The 21,272-nt window shown below is 52.5% G+C and overlaps 2 protein-coding genes across 7 annotated transcripts in view; both read left to right on the top strand.

The window, feature by feature from the left end:
* The window catches only part of EPS15 (epidermal growth factor receptor pathway substrate 15), a 103,649-nt gene extending 97,184 nt beyond the window's left edge, over positions 1-6,465 (top strand). The window contains exons 23-25 of one of the 6 annotated variants that reach the window (XM_056815159.1): positions 370-535; positions 3,275-3,465; positions 4,976-6,465. In XM_056815159.1, the coding sequence (XP_056671137.1) occupies positions 370-535; positions 3,275-3,465; positions 4,976-5,122 (504 nt within the window). In that variant the 3' untranslated portion in view covers positions 5,123-6,465. Of the gene's footprint in view, positions 1-369; positions 687-727; positions 1,035-3,274; positions 3,466-4,975 lie in introns of those variants that run through there. The other 5 variants (XM_056815160.1, XM_056815161.1, XM_056815163.1 and 2 more) reach the window with 5 other exon arrangements.
* An 11,194-nt stretch (positions 6,466-17,659) lies between these two features.
* Positions 17,660-21,272, top strand: part of TTC39A (tetratricopeptide repeat domain 39A) — a 64,746-nt gene continuing 61,133 nt past the window's right edge. The window contains exon 1 of the mRNA XM_056815166.1: positions 17,660-17,770. Coding sequence (XP_056671144.1) covers positions 17,721-17,770 — 50 coding nt within the window. The 5' untranslated portion in view covers positions 17,660-17,720. The remainder of the gene's footprint in view (positions 17,771-21,272) is intronic.

Below are 21,272 nucleotides of genomic sequence, written 5' to 3' on the forward strand. Positions count from 1 at the left end.
GCCCTCAGCCGGGCCGTCCTCGCGCTCCACTCGTGTCTCCCTGTCTATGGCCTCGTGTGGCCGCCCTCTTCTCGGCCATTTCCGCTCCGGGGGTTATTTCCAATTAGCTGGACGTGGACCTATTCGAAAGCGCCTGGTTGGTCTTTTTAAAAGCCGTCGGAGATTTCTGCTCCGCACGGGGGCCAGAGGGGCGCCTGGCCTGCCCGGGAAGGGCCGGGGGAGGGCAGCGTCTACTCCCCGGTCTCTGTCCCCCTCTCTGCAGTGGGAGCAGAGAGGCCATCAGCCACCATCTAGAGACGCCCGTGTGTCCTTTACCTTCTTGAAATGCGACCTCACGGAATCTCCGCCAACTTCTCTTTTTCCCTGAAGGACAACAGCGAGGAAGCGTTCATCTCGACCACGTCCAGCTCCGGCGACAGCGTGACTCTGACCCCGGGTGCATTTGAGGAGCCTCCTCCAGTCAAAGATGAAGAAGTGCCCCCCGCTCTGCCCCCCAAAACTGGGACCCCGACGCGGCCCTGCCCTCCCCCGCCTGGTAGGAATCATTTGGCACTGGCACGTCCTTCTTCCCAAGGGATCCTGGGAGAGGAAGGCCCTGAGCAAACAGGTGGGGACAGGTGTAGCCTGAGGCCTCCCTAGGGCAGAGGGCACGTCCTGCGCTGGTCCTGGCGTCCCAGGATGCCGGCCTGCCTTCCATGCCCGCAGACAGACCGTCCCCCCTCAGGGCCTGCTTTTCTTCCCTGATAACCTTCATTATGCAGGTTTGAGAGAGAGAGAGGAAGTATTTAAACAAGGAGAACTATATAGGAACTTCATATTGGGGGAGATTCGTTAATTTGAGGGAAAGAACATGTTTGTCATGGTGAACATCTCATCTTCCAAGCTGGCTACGAAAGAAGAGGCCCCCGAGAAAGGCCCCCTCTCGAATCCCTCCTGGGGGAGAGCCGCCAGCCCCACGAGCTGGCCTCCGCAGAATCCATGTCTGGAGCAAGATCACTTTGAAAAATTAAATGAAACGTGTATAATCTTTTTAATATGTATAATACTTTTTTGTTATATAAGATGGAGTTTTTGGAAACGACTCCTCTTCCTCGGAATACAGTACGATTTCTGAGGTGGCTCAGGATGGTTGAGGGCCCTGCGAGCGCTCCAGTAGTCACGGCGGCCCTGAAGCCGCCGCCGCCGTCGCCACTACAGTGCTCTAAGCCTGAGGAGGACCCCTTTGGGTTGTCACCATTTTCATTTTCCAGGGACAAACTTGGGCCGCGACTTAGTGAGGCTGCCTTAGATTCCAGAATGAGCCGCCCTATAGAACCACGTATGGACGTGTGTCGTGTGCCGGCCATGCCGCTTGCTGCCAGGCTGTCTCCACAGGGGCGCCATTCCCCAGCTCTTGCTATGTCATACAAGGCACAAAGAAGGCGCAGCTGGAATTCTGGGCTTTTTTAATTCCGTGTAATTGGAACCTTTCCTGGCCAATTTCCAGGCCCAGTAATTCTGGGCTGTTGTTCTTGCCTTCTTTAGAGCAGCCTCCCTCTAGGGGCGGTTGGACAGATTCTTGTCCCCTTCATGCTTCAGGACTTGGAAGACTTTTCGGTGTGGGGTTCTACCTTTTTACCGTTAAGTTAGGTGTGTCACCCCCTTAGCGGCTAAGTCGTTTCTGCCTGAAGAAATACCTGTCTTGGTGCTAATGAGTAACTGATCCTTAGGCTCCAGGCCCTGGGGCTTGCAGCCGCCACCCCTGACTTCTCTGGTCAGACCAAATGACTCCTTTTGGCAGAGGCTTTAGGAAGCCGGGGTCACCCCAGCCACAAAGATATCCTGGGGCCGAGGATCTTCTTCCAATGGAAAGGCCAGTAGCAATCGAGGGGAGCCAAGGAAGCCCCAAGCAACGGCCTGCCATTGGGCTTTAGTGCAGCCCCTGTATGCCAAATTCTTCATCCCCACATGGACTATGAAGGGACCCAGTGCCATTGCTCAGGGACAAAGTGGCCTTACCAGCAGGTTATAAAAAAGGATGCCTTGTTCATCTCTGGTTTGGCGCCCCTTGGGCCGGTGGGGCCGCCTTTTTTTGAGTCTCCCCTTTTCTCCCCACTCATACCTACACACCCTCTCTGTCCCCGGGGCGGGGGGAGGGGAGGGGGCTTTAGAAACCAGTATGAAATGTTTGAAGGTAAGCCGAGTAGTAAGTGCCTGGTTGGAGCATGTCAGAGTCAGTTCATTGGTCCCTCAGAGTAAATGCCCCTCTGGGGGGCAGAACCGGGACGTGGAGTTCCCCAGGTAAGGGTGAGGGAAAAGATAAGAATCAGAAACAGTTTGGGGTCAGAAGGACCTCATCTGCTGATGGCAAATGAGTGCAGTTTACTGCAAGCTGGTTGCATCTTTTAGAGGCAAAAGCCACAAAAAGTAAAAACAATCCTCGGAGAAACATCAAAGAGAAAGTGTAGCCGATATGGCTCCGAGCGTCATCCAGGTTCATGGAACGGTCAAATCAGCAGTAGCGTTTTGCTGTGTTAAACATAAAGAAGGTGAAGGCAAGGGCACTTGGACCTGGCCTTAGACAGACTGAGTTATCGACCTCTGACGAGGGCACTCAGATCTTTGTCTTAGATGGACCCAGTTATCCATCTCTCACACCTTGGAAGACCTGACATGGACTTGGAAACTTTTCCTCAGTTGAGGACGAGAAATTCAGGCCGATAGGGATTAGGAGATATTTTGATAGTTATTTTACAGATTCACAAAAAGACATACCATACATTTGATAAGAGAAGTTAGAGAAAAATTGAGGCCATGCTACCATTTCTAAGGTTTTGTTTTGTTTTTTGATAGTTATTCATCCTGCATTTCGTTGTACAGAGGGTTGGGAAATAAAGATGAGGCCTCTGCTTGAAACCTAGCCAGGGATAAGCCCGGAAGAAGAGGAGGCAGCTTGGATGAGGGCTCTGCCTTGGGGACACGAGATCCCCGCAGCTTCCAGCTGGTGGCCTCTTGCCTCTTTCATGGCACCTCTTGGCCTTGCTTTCTCTTGTCTTCCTTCCTCACCCAGTGCTTCTTGGGAGAAGGGCAGCCAGGGGCATCAGGAGTATTGGAGGCAATGCTGTGTCTGCAGGATGGGGGGGGGGGGGAGAGAAAGACAGACAGAGAGGGAGGGAGAGACAGACAGAAACAAAGATTAGCTACTCTGGGCTGGGCCAGCACTGTTCTTGTGTCGCATGTTTGGGTTTGCTGTTTTTTTCTGCTGGTTGAGTTAACTTTAATGATTTTGATCCAGGGAAAAGACCTCTCAGCCAATTGGACTCTTCCGATTCCTTAAAACTGAATGACCCATTTCAGCCTTTCGCAGGCAATGATACCCCCACAGAAACAGCTCTCGATCTGTACCGCGGCCCGCAGCACACCTCTGCTTCTGCCACCGTTGCCCATACCGAGGCTGCCCCAAGCCGCGGTGCTAACGTCGGCGCTGTAAGTACTGGGGGACCGACCGGACATTTGCTCTTGTCTTACGAGGCTCTGTGAAATGTGTCCAGGTAACAGCCGGATCTCCATTTCGCCCCGTTCTCTGCCAGAGCCCCTGAGGCACGTGGCTGCCAGGGAAGGTTCCGAAGCGGCCCGAGATCCCCGGAACCCTTAGCCCGTGGCTGCCCAGGCTCTGGGGAGATGCTAAGAGCCGGCCTAGCACGCGTCCCGTGTCCTAGGCAGAGTAGGAGGGAGTGACATTTGGGTCCACGGCTGCCCAGCCAAAGGAATGCACGCTGCTTTGCTTCTCTGTGCCCGCGCGTGTGTGTACCTGGCCCAGAACTGCAGGGTAGAATTGGGTCGGGTTCCATTTTCACATCGATGCCCCCTGAGCTCCCAGCAGAGTTGTTGAGCATCGTATGGCGCTGCCGGGAGGGTCCTTTGTTAGTGAGGCCTCTTTTCTCCCATCATTCAAAAGTCATGGGTTTTCCCTTCAAATAAACTGCTGGAGAAAAAAGCAGCAGCAGCCCCAGATTGTCCCATTGGTGGGGGGATTGGAGGGGGCTTTTTGGCCTCAATTAAGTGATGGCCACAAGATGGCTGACTTCACCCCTAAGTGCCTCCTGTGCACAGAGAGCCTTTGGCACCAGCTGAGGAAAGGATTGGAGGGGGGCCTGAGCTAGTTGTCCCCCATTACCATGTGTGAGCTGGGCCTCGCTGCTCTCACAGCCGCCGCCCCCCCCCCACGGCCCCCCAAGGCCTGCTTTCCTGGAAGCAAGAGAGGGATGGGGCGAGAGTGGCCTTCCACTCCTGAGCCCTGCACGCTCTCCAAGATGTGTGGCTGCGATGGCCGGGTTCAGGCGAATCGGAGAGGGGGCTTGTATCTGGGCAAAGAGCCCCTCGTCTTGCCTAGAGCGCCTCCCCGGGGATGCCGAGGGGTGTCTGTTGTGGTTAAGAATGATGGACGGAGCTTGGAGTTTCCCGTCTTGACCGCTCGCCCTCGCTTCCTCATGCCTGGGCCACATGGCCGGGGCAGCTCCTTCAGAGCCGGCGCGCCCCTGTTGTGGCCTGGCTGGGGTCTGTGCCCCCCATCCTATCAGGAGGGTGCAGGGGAGGGTGGGGCCCCCCACTCGGAGCCAGAGAAGTAGGGAGTCGCTTCTGGCTCTGCCGCTTTCTGCCTGAGCGTCCTCCCTGGGTCTCCTGGGTTGGCGTCAGGGTGCAAAGCCTCCTCCCTCCCTCCTCCCTCCCTTGGGATGTTGCCTGGACAGCTGGCGAGTTGGAGGCTCTCTTGCTCGGCGCTGGCTCTCCTTCGCACTTCTGCCCTCCTTCTAGCTGCTCCTCTGCAGAAAAGGCAGGTTTGTTCCGGGCTTCCCGGCCACCATCCGGGAGCGTCCGGGCAGGGCGGAACCCCGACTCGGCTGGCTCCGGGGCCTCGTAGTCAGGGCTTTCCCCCGCGATGGCCAGTAGAGACGCCGGGCCCGCCTCACGCTCTGCCTCTCTGTCTTTCTGTCGGCAGTACCCAACGGAGGAAGACCTGATCGAGTGGGCCAAGAGGGAGAGCGAGAGGGAGGAGAAAGAGAGGCTGGCCAGGCTGAACCAGCAGGAGCAGGAAGACCTGGAGCTGGCCATCGCCCTGAGTAAATCGGAGATCTCGGAAGCGTGAAGGCCGAGGAGGACCCTGCCGCCTGCAGCGCCCCTCCTCCTCCCGACGCCGAGGCCCGGGAAGGGGGATGGGAGCTCCCGCAGCGAAGGCCGTCCGCTCCGGCGGGGGCCCGGCTTTCCTCGTCACGTCGGACTTCATCGCTTTCTCCCCCTCCCCAAACGGAATGACTGACATCTGGTACCATTTGTCTGGGCTCTCGAAAGCGTCAGAGCAGACCCCCAGGACGCCCCCTCCCAGCTCGAGATCAGCCGCCCTGTCGGCCCCCTCCGGCCTCTGTTCCCAGCAAGGCGAGCGGCTCCCGGAGCCCCTGCGCTGCCTCCTGCACTGCCCGTTGGGGGAGGGCGAGTTGGACTTGCATGTTCCCATTTCCTTGTTAGAAAAGTCACGTCCGGCTGCGGATTTCTTCCCGCCAGGGAGAGCCTTGCCTCCTGGCCTCCTCCCCTGGAGGGGGACGGCTGGTAGCCAAGGGGCGCCGATAGTCATCCTCAGAGACCTTCCGCGCCGCCCCTCGGCCAGGCTGGGCGAGCCCTCTCTGTCCACGGACAGATGTTTTCCCTGGCGGAGCTTCCACGTGACGTGGCCGTCTGTCTCATTAAAACCTGGAGGGGATCCGTTCAGCGCTCTCTCCTCGCGTCATTTCCCCCAGGAAGGCGGGGGAGGCCGGCGGGGAGCCCCTCCCCTCCCCCCGGGAAGCAGGTTCCCCAGGCCCGTCCCAGGTCCTTGGTTCTGCCCTGCAGCGCTCTAGACTCCCGCAGAAAGTTAGGATCATTTTAACAATTGATTAACTGCTCGCGTCGTGTGTCCAAGGCCAAGATTCAGAAATGCACCCCGAGCCGCGTCCCGGCCCCTTGTTGGAAGACCACTTGGGTTCACTCCCTGTGGCGCCCCCAGCCCTGGCCCCGTCGGGCCCTCGCGAGGGCGACCCTATCCCATCGGGGCCGCCCTGCCTGCTTTGTACATAGAAGTTTCCCCTCCCCCGGGGCTGGGCTCCCTGCTGTGGCCGCCCTGCGGGCACTGCCCCCGCGGCAGCCAAGGAGGGCGGCATTTAGGCTGCAGCCAGGGCTTCCCCTGCTCACCATCCCCTGGTCCTCCTTGTTCTTTCAGGAAAACAGGTAAGTTGACTTGAACAACCTTCTTTTGCACTGGGAAAATGAGCGGCCTTCCAGCTGCTCCACCAATAGGAACCTTTGGCAAGTATTCAGTCCCTCTAGTGTGTCTAGACCACCTTCGATGTCACCCGTGTACACTAACCTGACGAATGTTTAACCGGACTCCATCCGTTCTGAGCTTTTGTTTAAAATCGTACTCAGTGGACCAATATGCTATTAAAGGTGTATATGAGACGCTTGCATGTGCGCGTGTGGATTCCTGCTTGCACGGCTGCCATGGAAGGGGTGGGGGGTGGGGGGGGGGGCGCCGCTCACTTGGGGCTGCCACACGTCTGCCCAGGTGGCTGTGGCGCCCCACTGATAGGTTTCCTCTCTCATCTCCAAACTCCTAAACTGCAGCTCGTCACGATGAAATAAACTGCATCTCCTTCGCTGCCCGTCCGAGCTTCCACCGCTCAAGGTAGGGATGACGCAGGGACGATGGGGATTCTGTGCTGGGCGGCTCTGGTGCCCTCTGAGGTACGAGACCCTCCAGAGACCCTCCGTCTCCCCTCTGGGCCTCCAACATACGTCCAACCAATAAGCATGTATGAGGCTCCTCCTGTATGCCAGGCACCATCCCTGCCCTCCAGGAACTCGGCATCTGGTGAAAGATAACCTGCAAGCCAGATCTAGCCAGAATCCTTGGAAACCATTGACGGGGAAAGCTAATATTGGAATGAAGGGAACTCTTGAAGGCTTCCTAGAGGAGCCAGAAGTGGAGATGAGGGGGCAGCCGGGGAATGGGCCCAGAGATGGAATGTTGGCTCCTCTAGGAGGAGCGGCACAAAAGCCGGGGTGGCTGGATGACAGAGAGCCCATTGGATGGAGGAAGATGGGTAAGGGGGTCAGGGCCTTAGGATCCAGGAGCGTTTTGTTTTTCTCCGAAGGTGACAGGGAGCCATTGAAGTTTGAGGTGGGGAAGGGGGAGGATAGACCTGTGCTTTTACACCTGTGCTGGTGGCAGCATGAAGGACAGACTGGGGAAGGGAGAGACGAGGCAGACAGACCCGGTCCCAGTTGCCTACGGTAGGCCTATACCAGAGGAGACAAGGGGGCGTTCGCCAAAGATGCCTGCTGTTTGGTCATTGAGTTGTTCCCAGCTCTTCATGACTCCATTTGAGGTTTTCTTAGCAGAGATCCTGGCATGGGCTGCCATTTCCTTCTCTAGCTCATTTGACAGATGGGGAAACTGAGGTAACAGTTACATGACTTGCCCAGGGTCACACAGCTCATAAATGCTGGAGGCCAGATTTGAACTGAGATCTTCCTGACTCCAAGTCCATGTTCCCCACTGCATCACCTTGCTTCGCTCAAGAGATGCAATGAAGGTAAAACGGACCAGCCTTGGATGACCGTGAGGGTGATTGTGGCCTCCACGCTGATAGGCAAGTTAAAGGGGAAGATTTGTGAGTTTAAGATGTCAGTCTATAGGACATCCATATTGATTGTCCAGTTGGTGATTTGATATGAGAGACCAAAGGTCATCAGAGTTCTCACTTCTGTCCTATAGACATCATCTTTAATTCACAATTTAATTTATTTCTGGTCCCAGAATTATACAGGAGAAGAAGAATGGTGTAAAGATTAAAATTAATAATTTGATACTCCGAGTATTATTTTAATACTATTTATTAAAAATCAACTTAGAGCAAAAAGGGAAAATTAAAAACACCAAAGAAAAAGAAAAGCCCAGCGGTGCCTAGCTCCACCCTGCTACAGCTAGCCAGAGCCTCCAGTAGAGAGAGAGAGCACGTGTGGGCAGAAAACTCCCAAACTCCCAACCTCCATCCACTGAGACACACAAAAAGGAAAAGGGGATTGTGGGAAATGTGGTCTCTAGGGTTCAAGATCCTAAATTAATACATTGGTTTGCATTCCCCTCTGGAAGGTGCCTCTCCTTAATGACCCCATATTCTCCCCAGATGGAGATTCCCCTTTTTTACACCCATATTATACTGGTAGTGTGTGGCCATGGATTTTAGGCCCCCACCGCCTCCAGGCAATTAACCATGAATGCCACAGAAGGCAATGGGGAGGTCAGTTGTTGAAACAGCATCTATTCATCACCTATCGTGTGCCATCGCTAAGCTCCTGAAAAGCCAAAACCAGCCCTTGCTTTCAAGAGTAGACTCAAGTCTAAAAGATGAGACAGCCTGCCAACCAATGCATACAGACAGGGTAAACTGAGATAATGAAATGGCCTGCTGGAGGAATAGCAAGGAAGTCTGCATCCCTGGAGCCCAGAGCTTGGGCCAAGGTGTAAGATAGAAGACTAGAAAGACCAAAAGGGGCCAGGGAATCAAAGACTTTATAAGCCAAATGGGATTTTAAATCTGCTCCAGGGAACTGAGTTGGAGATGGCATGGTCAGACACACTTTAGGAAAATCAATTTAATCCATGAGTAGAGGATAGATTGCCATGGGGAGAGCTTGAAGGCTGGAAGACCCACCTATCTAGGCATTCGGGAAGGCTGGGAGAGAATCTGAATCACAACAAGTTGTTTCTACATGTAATAAAAAAGAAAAAGAAAGAAGGAAAGAAGAGATAGATAGATAGATACCAGACCTAAGGAGATAAAGGCCCAGACTAGGTATGGGCAAGTGTAAGAATTACATTTTAATGGTTAGACTAAAATGCATGAAGATTATCAATAATAATGGTGGTTGCCGAGTCAAAGTAATATTGCTCAAAGTCAAAGTGACTTTAATAGCTTTTATTTACAAAAGAAGTGGAAAGGGTGAAAGCAGAAAAATACAAAAAGATAGAGAAAACATTAGCCTATCTCACTAAAAAACACCATAGTACTCCACTCAGCCAGGACTTGTTAACCAACCAGAATTAAACTCTCTCCAGAAAGCAGGAAAGGAAAACCAGCTATCCACTCACCCAAGTTCCCTCCAAGAGGCAGGTCAAGACGATGACTCCAGCTGAAGGTAACTCCTGAGACCAACTTTCTTCCTTGAGCCACACTTCTTCTTGAAGCTGACTTCCTTCTTGAAGTCCAACTCTTTCTTCAATCTGATTTCCTTCTTGGAGTTGATTTTTTTAGCCCCAGAAATTCAGGGATTTTTATAGTGGCTTCTTGTCCCTTCCCCTTTTCACAAGGGCCAATCACAGCTTCCAAATTGCCCAGCCCTGCTCAAGGGTCAGTATTTGTGAGAACCACTCCTTGCCTTCTGGAGAGTTGAATGCTCATCAAAAGAATTCACAGATTTCTGGCTGACTGAGGTGTGAATTCTCATTTCCTGGAGAGCTCTTCCACCTAGTGCTCAGTAGAGTATTCAAGCTTTTGTTGATTCAATTCAAAAGAATACAAAAGAGAGTTAATCCTGTCTTCACAATCTAGTGAGATACTAAGTAAGGGTACTTAAGTTATTGTTAACCAAAATGTTAAGTCAAAATAGACAAAGGGAATAAAGGATTCCCTTTCACAGTTGTAAGCTCAGAGAGAACAAAGAATTCTCTTTTATAATAGTGAGATGAGGAGACAGATGAGAGATATTGGAAAGGCAGAAAAACCTAACCAATTGGATAAAGGAGGGTGGTTAGAGAGAAGTTGAAGATGGCACCTTTGTTGTGAGCCTAGGGTGATCTCAACAGTAATGGAGAAGTTTGAGGGAAAAGAGAATAAGTTCTCTTTGGGAATTGTTGAAGCTAAGCAGTCTCTTAGGAGATATCCAAGAGGCAATTAATCATATACAGACCAGAGTTAGGATTGGACAAATCTGAGAATCGTAGATTTGATGACACATAGAAACTGATGGGATCACTGTGTAAAGTGGTCCAGAGGGACAGAAGAGTGTTGGGGTGGTGATTTCAGGAGGTGCAAAGGGCCTTGCTTCAATGGCAACCCAGTTGACATTATGGCTCATAAATTGTAGTAGACTCAGTTGGCCCTGTTGAGTGGTCTTATCTTCATTCAGCAGCCTATGAGTAAAAGGGAAAACAGTGGATGGTGGGAATAACCCAAGACCATGGCCTGGCAAAGCAAGAGCTATAATAAAATCAGTAGGACTTTAAAGAGGACAGTGTAGAACTGGTTCACCAAGTGATCAAGATGAGGAAGGAAGCATGTATAAAGCCGATGATGGGGGTGATGCTCTGGAAGATAACGGAGAGATGGAGTGACTAGAGGGTAAAGAAGAATGGGCTGTAGAGGTGCAAGAAAGAGTAAGATATGGCACGACAGACAGTAAGCAGATGAAGGAATTTCAGAGTACATGAACATGCAGGTGGTGCATTTGGGGTTGACTGCAAGACCAAAGCTGTGCGAGTGGCTGGGGTGTGGTAGAATGGGTCTTGGGAAATGAGTAAATGGAGGGAGCTGGAAGGTTAAGATGATAGAGGGAGTAAAGTATGTACATACAAGTGTGGTACAAGTCCTAGTAGGAGGGCAAGAGTAGGGGGAGACAGCCTGAGCCAGGCTCTGAACTCATTGAGGAAAGAAGAGGAATGTCCCCAAGGTCTGCAGATGCTACCAGATTGGGTGGTCACTATGGATTGAGTAAACCTCAAAAGAAAAAAATGACTGAGTGATGTAGGTAGATCATGAGCTTGGAAGTAGCAAGAAGGAACAAGAAGTACTATGACCCCTATCACCATGGGAAAATGAATAAAGGGCGGCTGGGTGGCTCAATAGATAGAGTACAAGGCATGGAGGAAAGAGGACTTAGGTTCAAATTTGGACTTCCTAGTGGTGTGATTCCAGGCAAGTCACTTCATCCCATTTGCCTAGCCTTTGCCCTTTTATCTTAGAGAAAGAAAGGAAGGAAGGAAGGGAGAGGAAGTGTAACCAGTGCTGGAAAGAGTATTCAGGAAGCTGTCATCAGGAGGGAGGTCTCAGTGAGAACCAAAAGACAGAAGGGAAAAGGAAAAGATTGAAGATGAAAACAAATGTGTTCCCTATAAAACAAGCATTCCAGAGGGCACAGTGAAGGGCGTGGGCAGCTTTAGGGTGGCATGTCTTATATTTTAAATGGGTTCTTGCCATAAACTGTGGCAGTTAAAAGAGTTGGGGTCAGATATAAGAGTGGGTGAGTAAATTGTGACCGCAGGAAATATGTTTTCACTACAGTGTTTTGTTTTTAAATCAAATATAAGGTGGTTGCCAGGGAAATATTCCCAATTATGAATATACCCAAGTCAACTGGGTTTTATAGAGAATTTAATTAATAATACAATGAGGAATTAAAGAAAGGAGAGAAAGAGAGAAAAAGGAAATAAGTATGAAGGGCCTTAAGCCAACATGGCCTAGACCTGAGTCTTAAGAGAGAGAGATCAGTCAGTCTTTTAACACTTACCACAAGGTCTGTCTAAGCAAGGATTCTAGTGACAGAGTCTCCTCAGAGAGAGTTCCAGCCAGAGTCCTCCTCAAAGAGCCTTCCAGCCAGAGACTGTTCCAAAGGGCCTCTCTCCAGAGCCTCCAGAGGGACAGAGTCCCCTCAGAGGAGCTCCAGCGAGACCTCCTTAGAGATTGTCCTCCAAGAGCTTCCCTTCTCTAGAGCCTCTCTCAAGAGAACTTCCAAAAGGATTTTCAAAAGGATTCCCTTTCAAGAGATTCTGCTTTTTCTTATATAGGGGATTTTCTCCTATGTCATCTCCCCTAAGTCCTTACATCTACCAATCACAGTAGACGTTTTTCCAAAGGACAGCCCATTCTAAAAGCACTGCTGGGTCGACTAATCCCTTTAGTAAGTTTGTACCAGAAAAAAACTAATGAATAAGTTTTCACCTCTTTGCTCCTGGCAAGTTTACAAGTTGCCTGACCTTTAATAGGTACTTAGCACCCCATTGTATTAATTCTAAAAACAGGCATGGCTTAAAGAACTTTTTGCCTCACTATAAGTATGGGCCCAAGTACCCTCATTGTTTAGCAAGGAGTTTTCTCCCCTAAAGTAGTCCTAAGTAGGGGTGGAGTAGAGGTCCTCCCATTTCTGATCCAAGTAGAGTTCTCACATCCAAATGTGGAATGTTCCCAGTAGGGAATTGTTCCAATTGAGAATTCCCTGATGGGGAAATTTTTAACATTCACAAGTCAGATATTTCAAGATTCACACATGGTGGAAGGGGATGGAGATGAAGGAGTGGCTAGTGAGGGACCACAAATAGGGTTTGGCCACTGACAGTTGGAGGCTCAGAATACCCGAGATGGGGAGGAAATAGGTAGTATGTTAAACACTGAAGAAAGAGTTCGGGTAGTTTATCATTGCCCACTGAGGACCAGCATCTGAGGGGGCCCAGGTGTTAGACGGCAGGAGAAGGGGTTGCCCAGGCCACGGCTGCTGCTATGGGATTGTAGGTGCTTGTCCAGGATCTTGAGGTTGCATGGCTGCTCTAGACCCAGATAGAGGGGTGTGACTTCAACCTTAACAAATAAGGAACTTTTTTTTTACATGAAGTGATTAAAAGTTTATTTCCCCCCGCCATGTTTGTCTGATTAGAAATCATAAAAATACCTCCACAGAGGGCAATTTGGAACTATGCCCAAAGGGCGACAAAAGAATGTCTACCCTTTGATCCAGCCATAGCACTGCTGGGTCTGTACCCCAAAGAGATAATAAGGGAAAAGACTTGTACAAGAATATTCATAGCTGCGCTCTTTGTGGTGGCCAAAAACTGGAAAGCGAGGGGATGCCCATCAATTGGGGAATGGCTGAGCAAACTGTGGTATATGTTGGTGATGGAATACTATTGTGCTCAAAGGAATAATGAACTGGAGGAATTCCATGTGAACTGGAACGACCTCCAGGAAGTGCTGCAGAGCGAGAGGAGCAGAACCAGGAAAACATTGTACACAGAGACTAATACACTGTGGTATAATCGAATGCCACCATTGGTGGTGGCGTAATGTCCCGGAACAATCGGCAGGGATCTAGGAGAAAAAACACTATTCATAAGCAGAGAATAAACTATGGGAGTGGAAACACCAAGGAAAAGCATCTGCCTGACTACAGCGGTTGAGGGGACATGACAGAGGAGAGACTCTAAACGAACACTCTAATGCAAATATTGACAACATAGAAATGGGTTCAAATCAAGAACACATGTGACACCCAGTGGAATAACGCATTGGCTATGGGGGGTGGGGGGAGGAAAAGAAAATGATCTTTGTCTTTAATGAATAATGCTTGGAAATGATCAAATAAAATATTATTTAAAAAAAAATACCTCCACAGGCACCTATAGAAATGGAACCCCTGATCCATGACCCAAAGTAGCATAGCTCACACATCCATATTCGCTTTCACAATGGGGGATGGGGCACTGGGCATCTGGTCAATGAAGAGCATTTCTCAGGCACCTCCTAGGTGCCAGGCCCTGTGCTAAGTGCTGATGATACCAAAAAAAAAAAATGCAAAACAGAATCTCTTCTTCCAGGAAGCTCCCAGGTTAACACAGGCAGGACTCAACCTGCAAACAACCAGGTCCAACACGATCTAGACGGGGGAGTGGAAAATCATGCGGGAAAGGGAAACCCTCTAACAGGGGAGTTCAGGAAAAGCTTCTTCCTGGCATCCACATGTGTGCAGAGCCTTGAAAAGGAAAGTTAAGAAGCCAAGAGAGGGAGAGTAAGAAGATAGGGCCAGCTTTGTTTGTTTTTAAACCTATCACTTCCGTTCTCTCTTAGACAGTATGGGCCAGGCAATGAGGGTGAAGGGACTTGGCCAGGGTCGCCCAGCTAGGAAGCGTGTGGGACCACATTTATGAGACAGAGCCATCTTCTAGGCTAAGCAAAGGGCCCAGAGGTAGGAGATGGAGGGCACAGAAGGGAGTCAGGTCTAAGAAAGATAGAGAGGAAGGAAGGAGCCGGGGGAGGAAAGGGAGGACTTTGGGTTTGACCGAAGAGTTTGTGGAGTGGAGACGAGATGACATGGTCAGGCCGGAGCCTTAGAGAAGCAGAGAGCAAAGCCTGGATTCTAAATGGGGAAGGTATGTGGCAATACCGGAACCAGCTTTATTGGCTCATTAGTCAAGCCAGTTGGGCTCCTCCGTGTGCACCAAAACGAGAATTTCCAGATGGGAATGGAAGATTCTAGTTTCTAGACAAAACACACGCTGTCTTCTAACCCGGGGAAACCTGCCAGGGCAAAGAGATTAGATCCTCCTAATCAGGGTGCAGAACCCTCAGTCTGCTGGCGAATGCTGGCTCAAGTGTTAGAAAGGCAGTCACGAGGCAAAGAGAATGTTAGAGCCAGGAGGGGGCCTAGAACCCCGGGTGTCAGAGGGGAAGGGGGCCTAGAACAGGGAGTGTCAGAAGGGGAGGGGCCTAGAACAGGGAGTGTCAAAGGGGGAGGGGCCTAGAACAGGGAGTGTCAGAAGGGAGGGGCCTATAAGAGGGAGTGTCAGAGGGGGAGGGGCCTAGAACAGGGAGTTTCAGAGGGGGAGGGGGCCTAGAACACAGGGTGTGTGGGGGGGCCTAGAACACAGGGTGTCAGAGGAGGAGGGGACTTAGAATATGAAAAGTTAGAACAAGGAATATTAGAACTGGAAACAACCTTAGAACAGGGAATGTCAGGGTGAGGAGGGGGCTTAGAACAAGGAATGTTAGAATAGGAAGAGCCCTTAGAACAGAGGAAAGAGAATGTCAGCCAGAAAAAAATTGTACATTAAAAAATGTCCTCTGTCCCTCCTGGTGCTAAAGAATGTCGCCACATCTGGGCACAGTGCCGGGCACATAGCGAGCCTCTGATGGTCTCCCCCATCCGTCCCAGGCCCGGTCCTTCTTTCCTTCTCCTTCTCAGGCTTCTGCAGGCGGGCTGATGTTGGCCTTCTGGCCCCTGGCCTCCCCTCAGCTATAAGCGTCTTCCATGGCCCAGAGCTGGGCAGTGTCCTCTGGAAGGAGGCCTCCGTCCACCCCAGGTGCCGCCTCTCCCGGGCCTCCTCGGGTTCCCCCAGGCCTCGGGCCCTCTGCTCTGGCTCCATTTTCCTCTCTCCCCATCTTGGGCCTCCAGTTAAGTAGTCCTGGTCAACCCTGGCCCTTGGCAGCCCTGGACGGTCCTCCCTGTTCGATGCCTCCTCCCCGGCCTCTTCTCCTGGGCTGGTGAGTGGAGCCAAAGGGCTCATCACTGCCCTGCGGCACCTGCCCACGAGGTCTCACCCCATGTGGTTATTCGCAGTCACTCGTCGGGCCTCTGGATGATGACTTGTTGGAGAAGCGAAAGATGTTCGTTCCTGGTTCGTTGCTTCTGGTTTCTCTGGATTTCTTCCTCTGAAAACTGCCGGTTCATCCCGCTGCCCACTTATCCAGTGGCCAATGATTCAGCTCAGTTCTCTGAAGACAGGAGAAATGAGTCCTTTGCTGAGACACTTGGTGGACGAGAGCTCTAGAATGGGAGAGTCGGAGAGTCCACAAGCCATCTCTGGGCCCTGAGAGTCCCGCATGAAAGAGCCTCCAGAGGGTGCCTCCTCCTACCCATGCCCGGTAGCCTCCCCTCCTCTGCCCGAAGGCCCTCCGGAGGGCGCCCCCATCACCTCCAGAGGGGGCTCCCTAAATTTAAACTGAAACCTACCTCTTTGCACCTTCCCCCCAATACTCGCGGTTCTGCTCCCAGGGGCCAAGCGGAACAAAGCTAGCCTCTCACCCACTAGGCAGCCTTTGAGCGTATGGCATGAATGAAAGAAAAAGCATTCATTGAGTACTTCCTCTCTGGGTGGCACAGAATGTTAGGCCTGGAATCAAAGACCTGAGTGCAAATCCAGCCTCAGACACTCGCTGTGTGGTCCCAGGCAGGTCACCTAACCCTAACACCTAGGCTTTCCCGGACTGTCTGCCTTGGATCCAAAGGGAAGGGGGGAGGGTCCAATGAAGAAGCGCAGCTGGCAGGGGCGGGGCTTCCCGTGCTGGACCCCCCAGGGCTGGGTGAGATTCCAGAGGTGGGCCGGCCATCTCCGGGCTCTGTGCCCATTTGTTTCTTTAACTGACCCCGATCGAATTCGCTCTCCTGGCTTGTTCCATCCTGGTTACCCATCTCTGGACGCTGCTCTGCCCCACCCAGGGCACTCAGAACGGGACTCAGGGCTCCACATGACATCTGAATGGACGGAGGTGGGAAGGGAAGGGAATAACCATTTAGAGAGTGTCCGGCACTGAGTCAAGCGATTTTTACAAACATTATCTCACTGGATCCACATGACAACCCTGTGCTGTGGTTATACCCATTTTACAGGTGAGGAAACCAAGGCAGACAGTGATTAGGTGACTTGTCTAGGATTCCACAGCTAGAGCAGTCTGAGGCTAGATTTGAACTCAAGTCCTCTATCTGGAGATCACTGCGCCATCTGCAGAGGACTTCAGGACTGGAAGCTCCCTCATCTTGGAAGCTTGTCCCCTATTCATAACCCAAGATCACACAGGCTTTTGGGCTGCCTCAACCCCCTGCTGACAGGGGCTCCTGCAGAGAACTCTGGATTGGGACTCAGAAAGACCTGAGTGTGAATCCTACCTCCCACCCTTAGAGGCTGGAAAACTCTTCTTGTTTGAGCCTGTTTCCTTCTCTATAAAAAGACAAACCTACCCCTAGAGGCTGAAAGAGTCCTGGCCATCTACTCCAACCCCCTCATTTTACAGATGAGAAAACTGAGGCTGGGGAATGTGAAGTGACTTGGCCAAGGCCACACAGAGACCTTGCATTTCACTAGACCCCAGATTCTTTGGGGGGGGGTGCTCTCAAGACCCTGGGCCCCGCTCCCAGAAATTCCCCACCAAGGACTCCCCACTCTGCAGCTGTGAAATCATTAATCACATTTCTCCAACTCTTTAGTCAGTCAACAATCAGTAAAGCACCCACTGTGTGCTGGGCAGGAGGGGTCAGTTCTGGGAATACAAAGAGAGGCAGAACCCAGCGCTGCCCTGGAGGAAGGAGGCCAGGTACAGATCGCCCATAGACAGGGGTGTCCGAAGGCCCAAGCTGCTGGGGGGACCCGGAAAGCCTCCCGCAGAGAGTGAGCTTGAAACACCCCAGAGAGCTTGTAAGATGGCATTCCCGGCAGGGAGCACCGCCAGTGCAAAGGCTCGAAGTCAGCGGGTGTCGAGGGTCCGCTGGGAGGGGGCCAGTGATCCTGGATGGTGGAGTATGTGGGGGGCAGAGAGGAGGAGGGAGGAAGGTTGGAGGAAGCTGGCAAAACGGGAAACTGAGGGCCGCGGGGGGGGCGGAAGGTGGGCTGGGGCCAGATCGGGTCTGTCCTCGAGATAGGCGGGGGAGGGGTGGAGCGTCTTATTCCCCCTTTACAGGCCGGGAAACTGAGGCCGCGGCGTCCCAGGGGCAGCTCAGGCTGCGGCGCGACGGGAGCCTGCCGTGCCCTGCCCGGCCCTGCCCCGGCCCGGAGCTGAGGCGGCCCGGGATGCCAGCCCAGGGGGAGGGACCTGGGCCCGGCGCTGGCCCGCCCTATCCCGTCCAGGTGCTGCTGCCGGCGCCGAGCTGGAGACGGAGCGGCCAGCCCCGGCCCCATGGACAGCCTCGCCCCCTGGAAGGGGGCCCGGCGGAAGAGCGACAGCAGGTACGGGCGCCGGCTGGGGCAGCCAAGCGGCGGGGCCGCGCGCCGCCCGGGGGGACCCTGGCATCCCCGCCGCCCGCACGGAGCGCTTCGCTCTCCTTCCCCTCAGAAGGGAGCCGGAGGGCCCCAGCTGGCCCGGAGCCGGGCAAACGGAGGGAAGGGGCGGAAGCCGGGGCTCTGCCCAAGGCCAGCTGCGCGCCCCCCGCCCCAGCTCTGGAGGCTGGGAGAGGGGGGGGGCCAGGGGGACTGTCCCAAAGGACTCTGGGAATGCCCAGATGGAAGCGGCAGCCTGACCGCGGCCCCCGCCCCCCAGAGGCAGAGGGTGCGATCTGGACGGGGTGGGGGATGGGGGCCGCCGAGAGCTGGACAAAGCGCTGGGGAGGCGCGGATGCCCTGCAATCACGGCTGGCATCCCGAGGAGGTGAGGGGCAGGAGAGATTAGGGAATCTGGCCCAATCTGTGTATGGGGGCAAGTGAGGGCAGGACACTGGAAAGACGGCACTCACTCATTCATTCATTCATTCATTCAGTAAGTGCCTACTGTGTGCAGAGTCCTGTCGGGCTCAGCCCACGAATCCAGGATATTTAGGGATCAGTGCAAACAAAGCACAAGCACACCGGGCTATGACTGTTCCATCTGCTCCTGTAGACATTGGACCCAAATTTTAAAGAGCCTTGAATGCCGGAATAAGGACTTTTAAGATGTTATCCTGTAGGCAATTGGGACTCAGCAGAGGCTTTGGGACAGGAAAAGACAGTCTGGTCTGTGCCTCAGGGCGGCTCTTTGGATGGCTGGGTGGCTGGAGGCCAATTAGGAGGCGGCCAGAATCGCCGAAGGACCGGTAGGTGGTGGCCACCTGAGCCCAGATTAGCTTTAAATAGGCGAGACTTGGCCGAGGATGGGATGGGGATGGGATGCGCTGCCGCGGCTTCTGGTCCCGGGAAGACGTTGGTGTCTTTAAGGGGGGGGGGGGGAGAAAGAGTTGTTGAGAAGCCCATAGGCCCCCCCCCTGGCCCCCCCCTCCTTAGAACCCTGGGGAGGCAGGAATGGAGGGGGATGGATCCCCGCCCAGGAAGTGAGGCTTAGGCAACTGCCTTTGCAGAGGGACTAGTCCTGCCCCCCCCCCACTGCTGCCCACCCGGCTCCCCACACCCAGAGCACCTGCTAGAGGAAGGAGATGGCCAAGCTGGAGCCTGTTTGGAGGAGGGGATGAGATGGCTCGGAAGCCTCCGAGGAAGAAGGGGGAGAGCAGGCAAAGGGTCAGCTTCCTCCGGAGGACTGGAGAGAATCCTTTTAGACTTCAAAGGGACACTAAGGATCAGTTAGTCCAGTCTCCTCATTTTACAGAGAAGGAAACTGAGGCCTGGAGAGGAGAAGGGACGGACTCTGAAGCACGATGGATAATCATAATATCTGGTTATTTCTATACTATGCAGAGTCAGCAGGGAAAGGAGAGAGAGAGAGAGAGAGAGAGAGAGAGAGAGAGAGAGAGAGAGAGAGAGAGAGAGAGAGAGAGAGAGAGAGAGAGAGAGAGAGAGAGAGAGAGAGAGAGAGAGAGAGAGAGAGAGAGAGAGAGAGAGAGACAGAAACAGAGACAGAGACAGAGAGACAGAGAAAGGGAAAGAGAGAAATTGGCCCCTGACTTTGGAGTCACAGACTTAGGTTCTGGTCCACCTGGATGAGTGAGCCTGGCCAAGTCATTTAACTAGTCAAGACTCTAGTTAAAGGGAAATCTACTTTGGTTGAGGGAATTTCCTTATTGGAAGCTCCCTATTCTGGTCCAGTGAGGCGTGTGTGTGTGTTGCTCATTCCCAAAGTCATTTCTCTCCACTATCTTATCTGATCTCTCAGTCACTCTGTGAGACAGGTATTACAGGTACCATGAGCAGAGCTCTGCTGCTCACACCCCCCTCTAGCAGGTCACATCACTTCCCCAGGGCTTGCTTTCCCCCTCTGTTTCCTTCTCTGGCCTCCCCTCCTCCCCGCTTCTCCTCCTCTCCCCATCAGCCCAAACCCATTTCTCTGGGTCCTTGGAGTTAGCAAAGACTCTCCTCATGCCCCTGGAACAGAAATCACGGGCGCATGGGACAGCTTCAGCCCATTAAACAAAGAAGGAAACAGAGTCTCAGAGACATCAAGAACTCGGCCAAAGGCACACAGCTAGGGAAGGGCAAAGCTGGGGCTCCAACCCCTGCCCCAAGCCCTTTGTAACCCAGAGAGTGAGATGTGAGAGCTGGCACTGTTGTTAGGGTGCCCGGTCTGCCTGGCTGCCATGACCTCAACCCCTTTGGGATCTGTTTCCAGGAAGGTACTCTAAAAGGAAAAGCTGAGCTGTGAGTCCACAAGCATTTATTAAGCACCAACTGCTTGCCAGGCACTGCTAAGAGATATGAAGGCAAAAAGGAAGACAGTTCCTGCCCTCAAAGAGCTTCTGTTCTAATGTATGTGGAAGTATATGAATAAAGCTGGCTCTAGAGAGAGCTTGAAGGTTTGCAGATTGTTTTATTGACAGCACAGAACTTCCTCGAAACTGGGAAGAAGATGCTATTATTATCCTCATTTTACAGGTGAGGAAACTGAGGCTGAAAGAGGAAAGCCATTTGCCCTGGATAGAGCTCACAAGTACCTGAGTGCTGTCTCCCTCTCCGCTTCCCCTCCCTCCCTCTCTCTCTCTCCCTCTCTCTCCCTATGTCTCTTTCTCTGTCTCTTCCTGTCTCTTTCTTTCTCCCTCTCTCTCTTTCTGTCTGTCTGTCTGTCTCTCCCTCTGTCTGTCTCTGTCTCTCTCTTCCTCTTTCTGTCTCTGTCTGTCTCTATCTGTCTCTCCCTCCTTGTCCCTCTCTCCTTCTCTCTCCCTGTCTGTCTCTCTGTCTCTGTCTCTCTCCCTCCCTCCCTCTCTCCCTATGTCTCTTTCTCTGTCTCTCTGTCCATCTCTCTGTCTCTCTTTTCCCCTCCCTCCCTCTCTCCCTCTTTCTCTCTCTCTCTCCTTCTCTCTCTCTCTCTGCCTCTCTCCCTGTCCGTCTCTCTCTCTGTTTCTCTATACAACATATACTGTGTATATATGGGTGTATCCATACATGTACACACACACACACAATGTACACTGTAGACAAAAAGGTCTTGTTGGGCGCCTCCCCTGCAGTAACGCTGAGGGCATTGGGATGGGACAGTCTTCCTGCAGGAGTCAGGGCTGTCCACTAGATGGTTCTGCCCTTCCTAACTCATTTCCACACATGTTAAGTTCCTACTGTGTGCCTGTCATTTAGTTAATAAACATTTATTTTTTTTATTTCTTTTTTAAAAAATATTTTATTTGATCATTTCCAAGCATTATTCGTTAAAGACATAGATCATTTTCTTTTCCTCCCCCCCACCCCCCACCCCCCATAGCCGACGCGTAAGTCCACTGGGCATTAGATGTTTTCTTGATTTGAACCCATTGCTTTGTTGATAGTATTTGCATTAGAGTGTTCGTTTAGAGTCTCTCCTCAGTCATGTCCCCTCAAC

The sequence above is a fragment of the Monodelphis domestica genome, chromosome 2, assembly GCF_027887165.1.
Source record: "Monodelphis domestica isolate mMonDom1 chromosome 2, mMonDom1.pri, whole genome shotgun sequence".
Lineage (NCBI taxonomy): Eukaryota > Metazoa > Chordata > Mammalia > Didelphimorphia > Didelphidae > Monodelphis > Monodelphis domestica.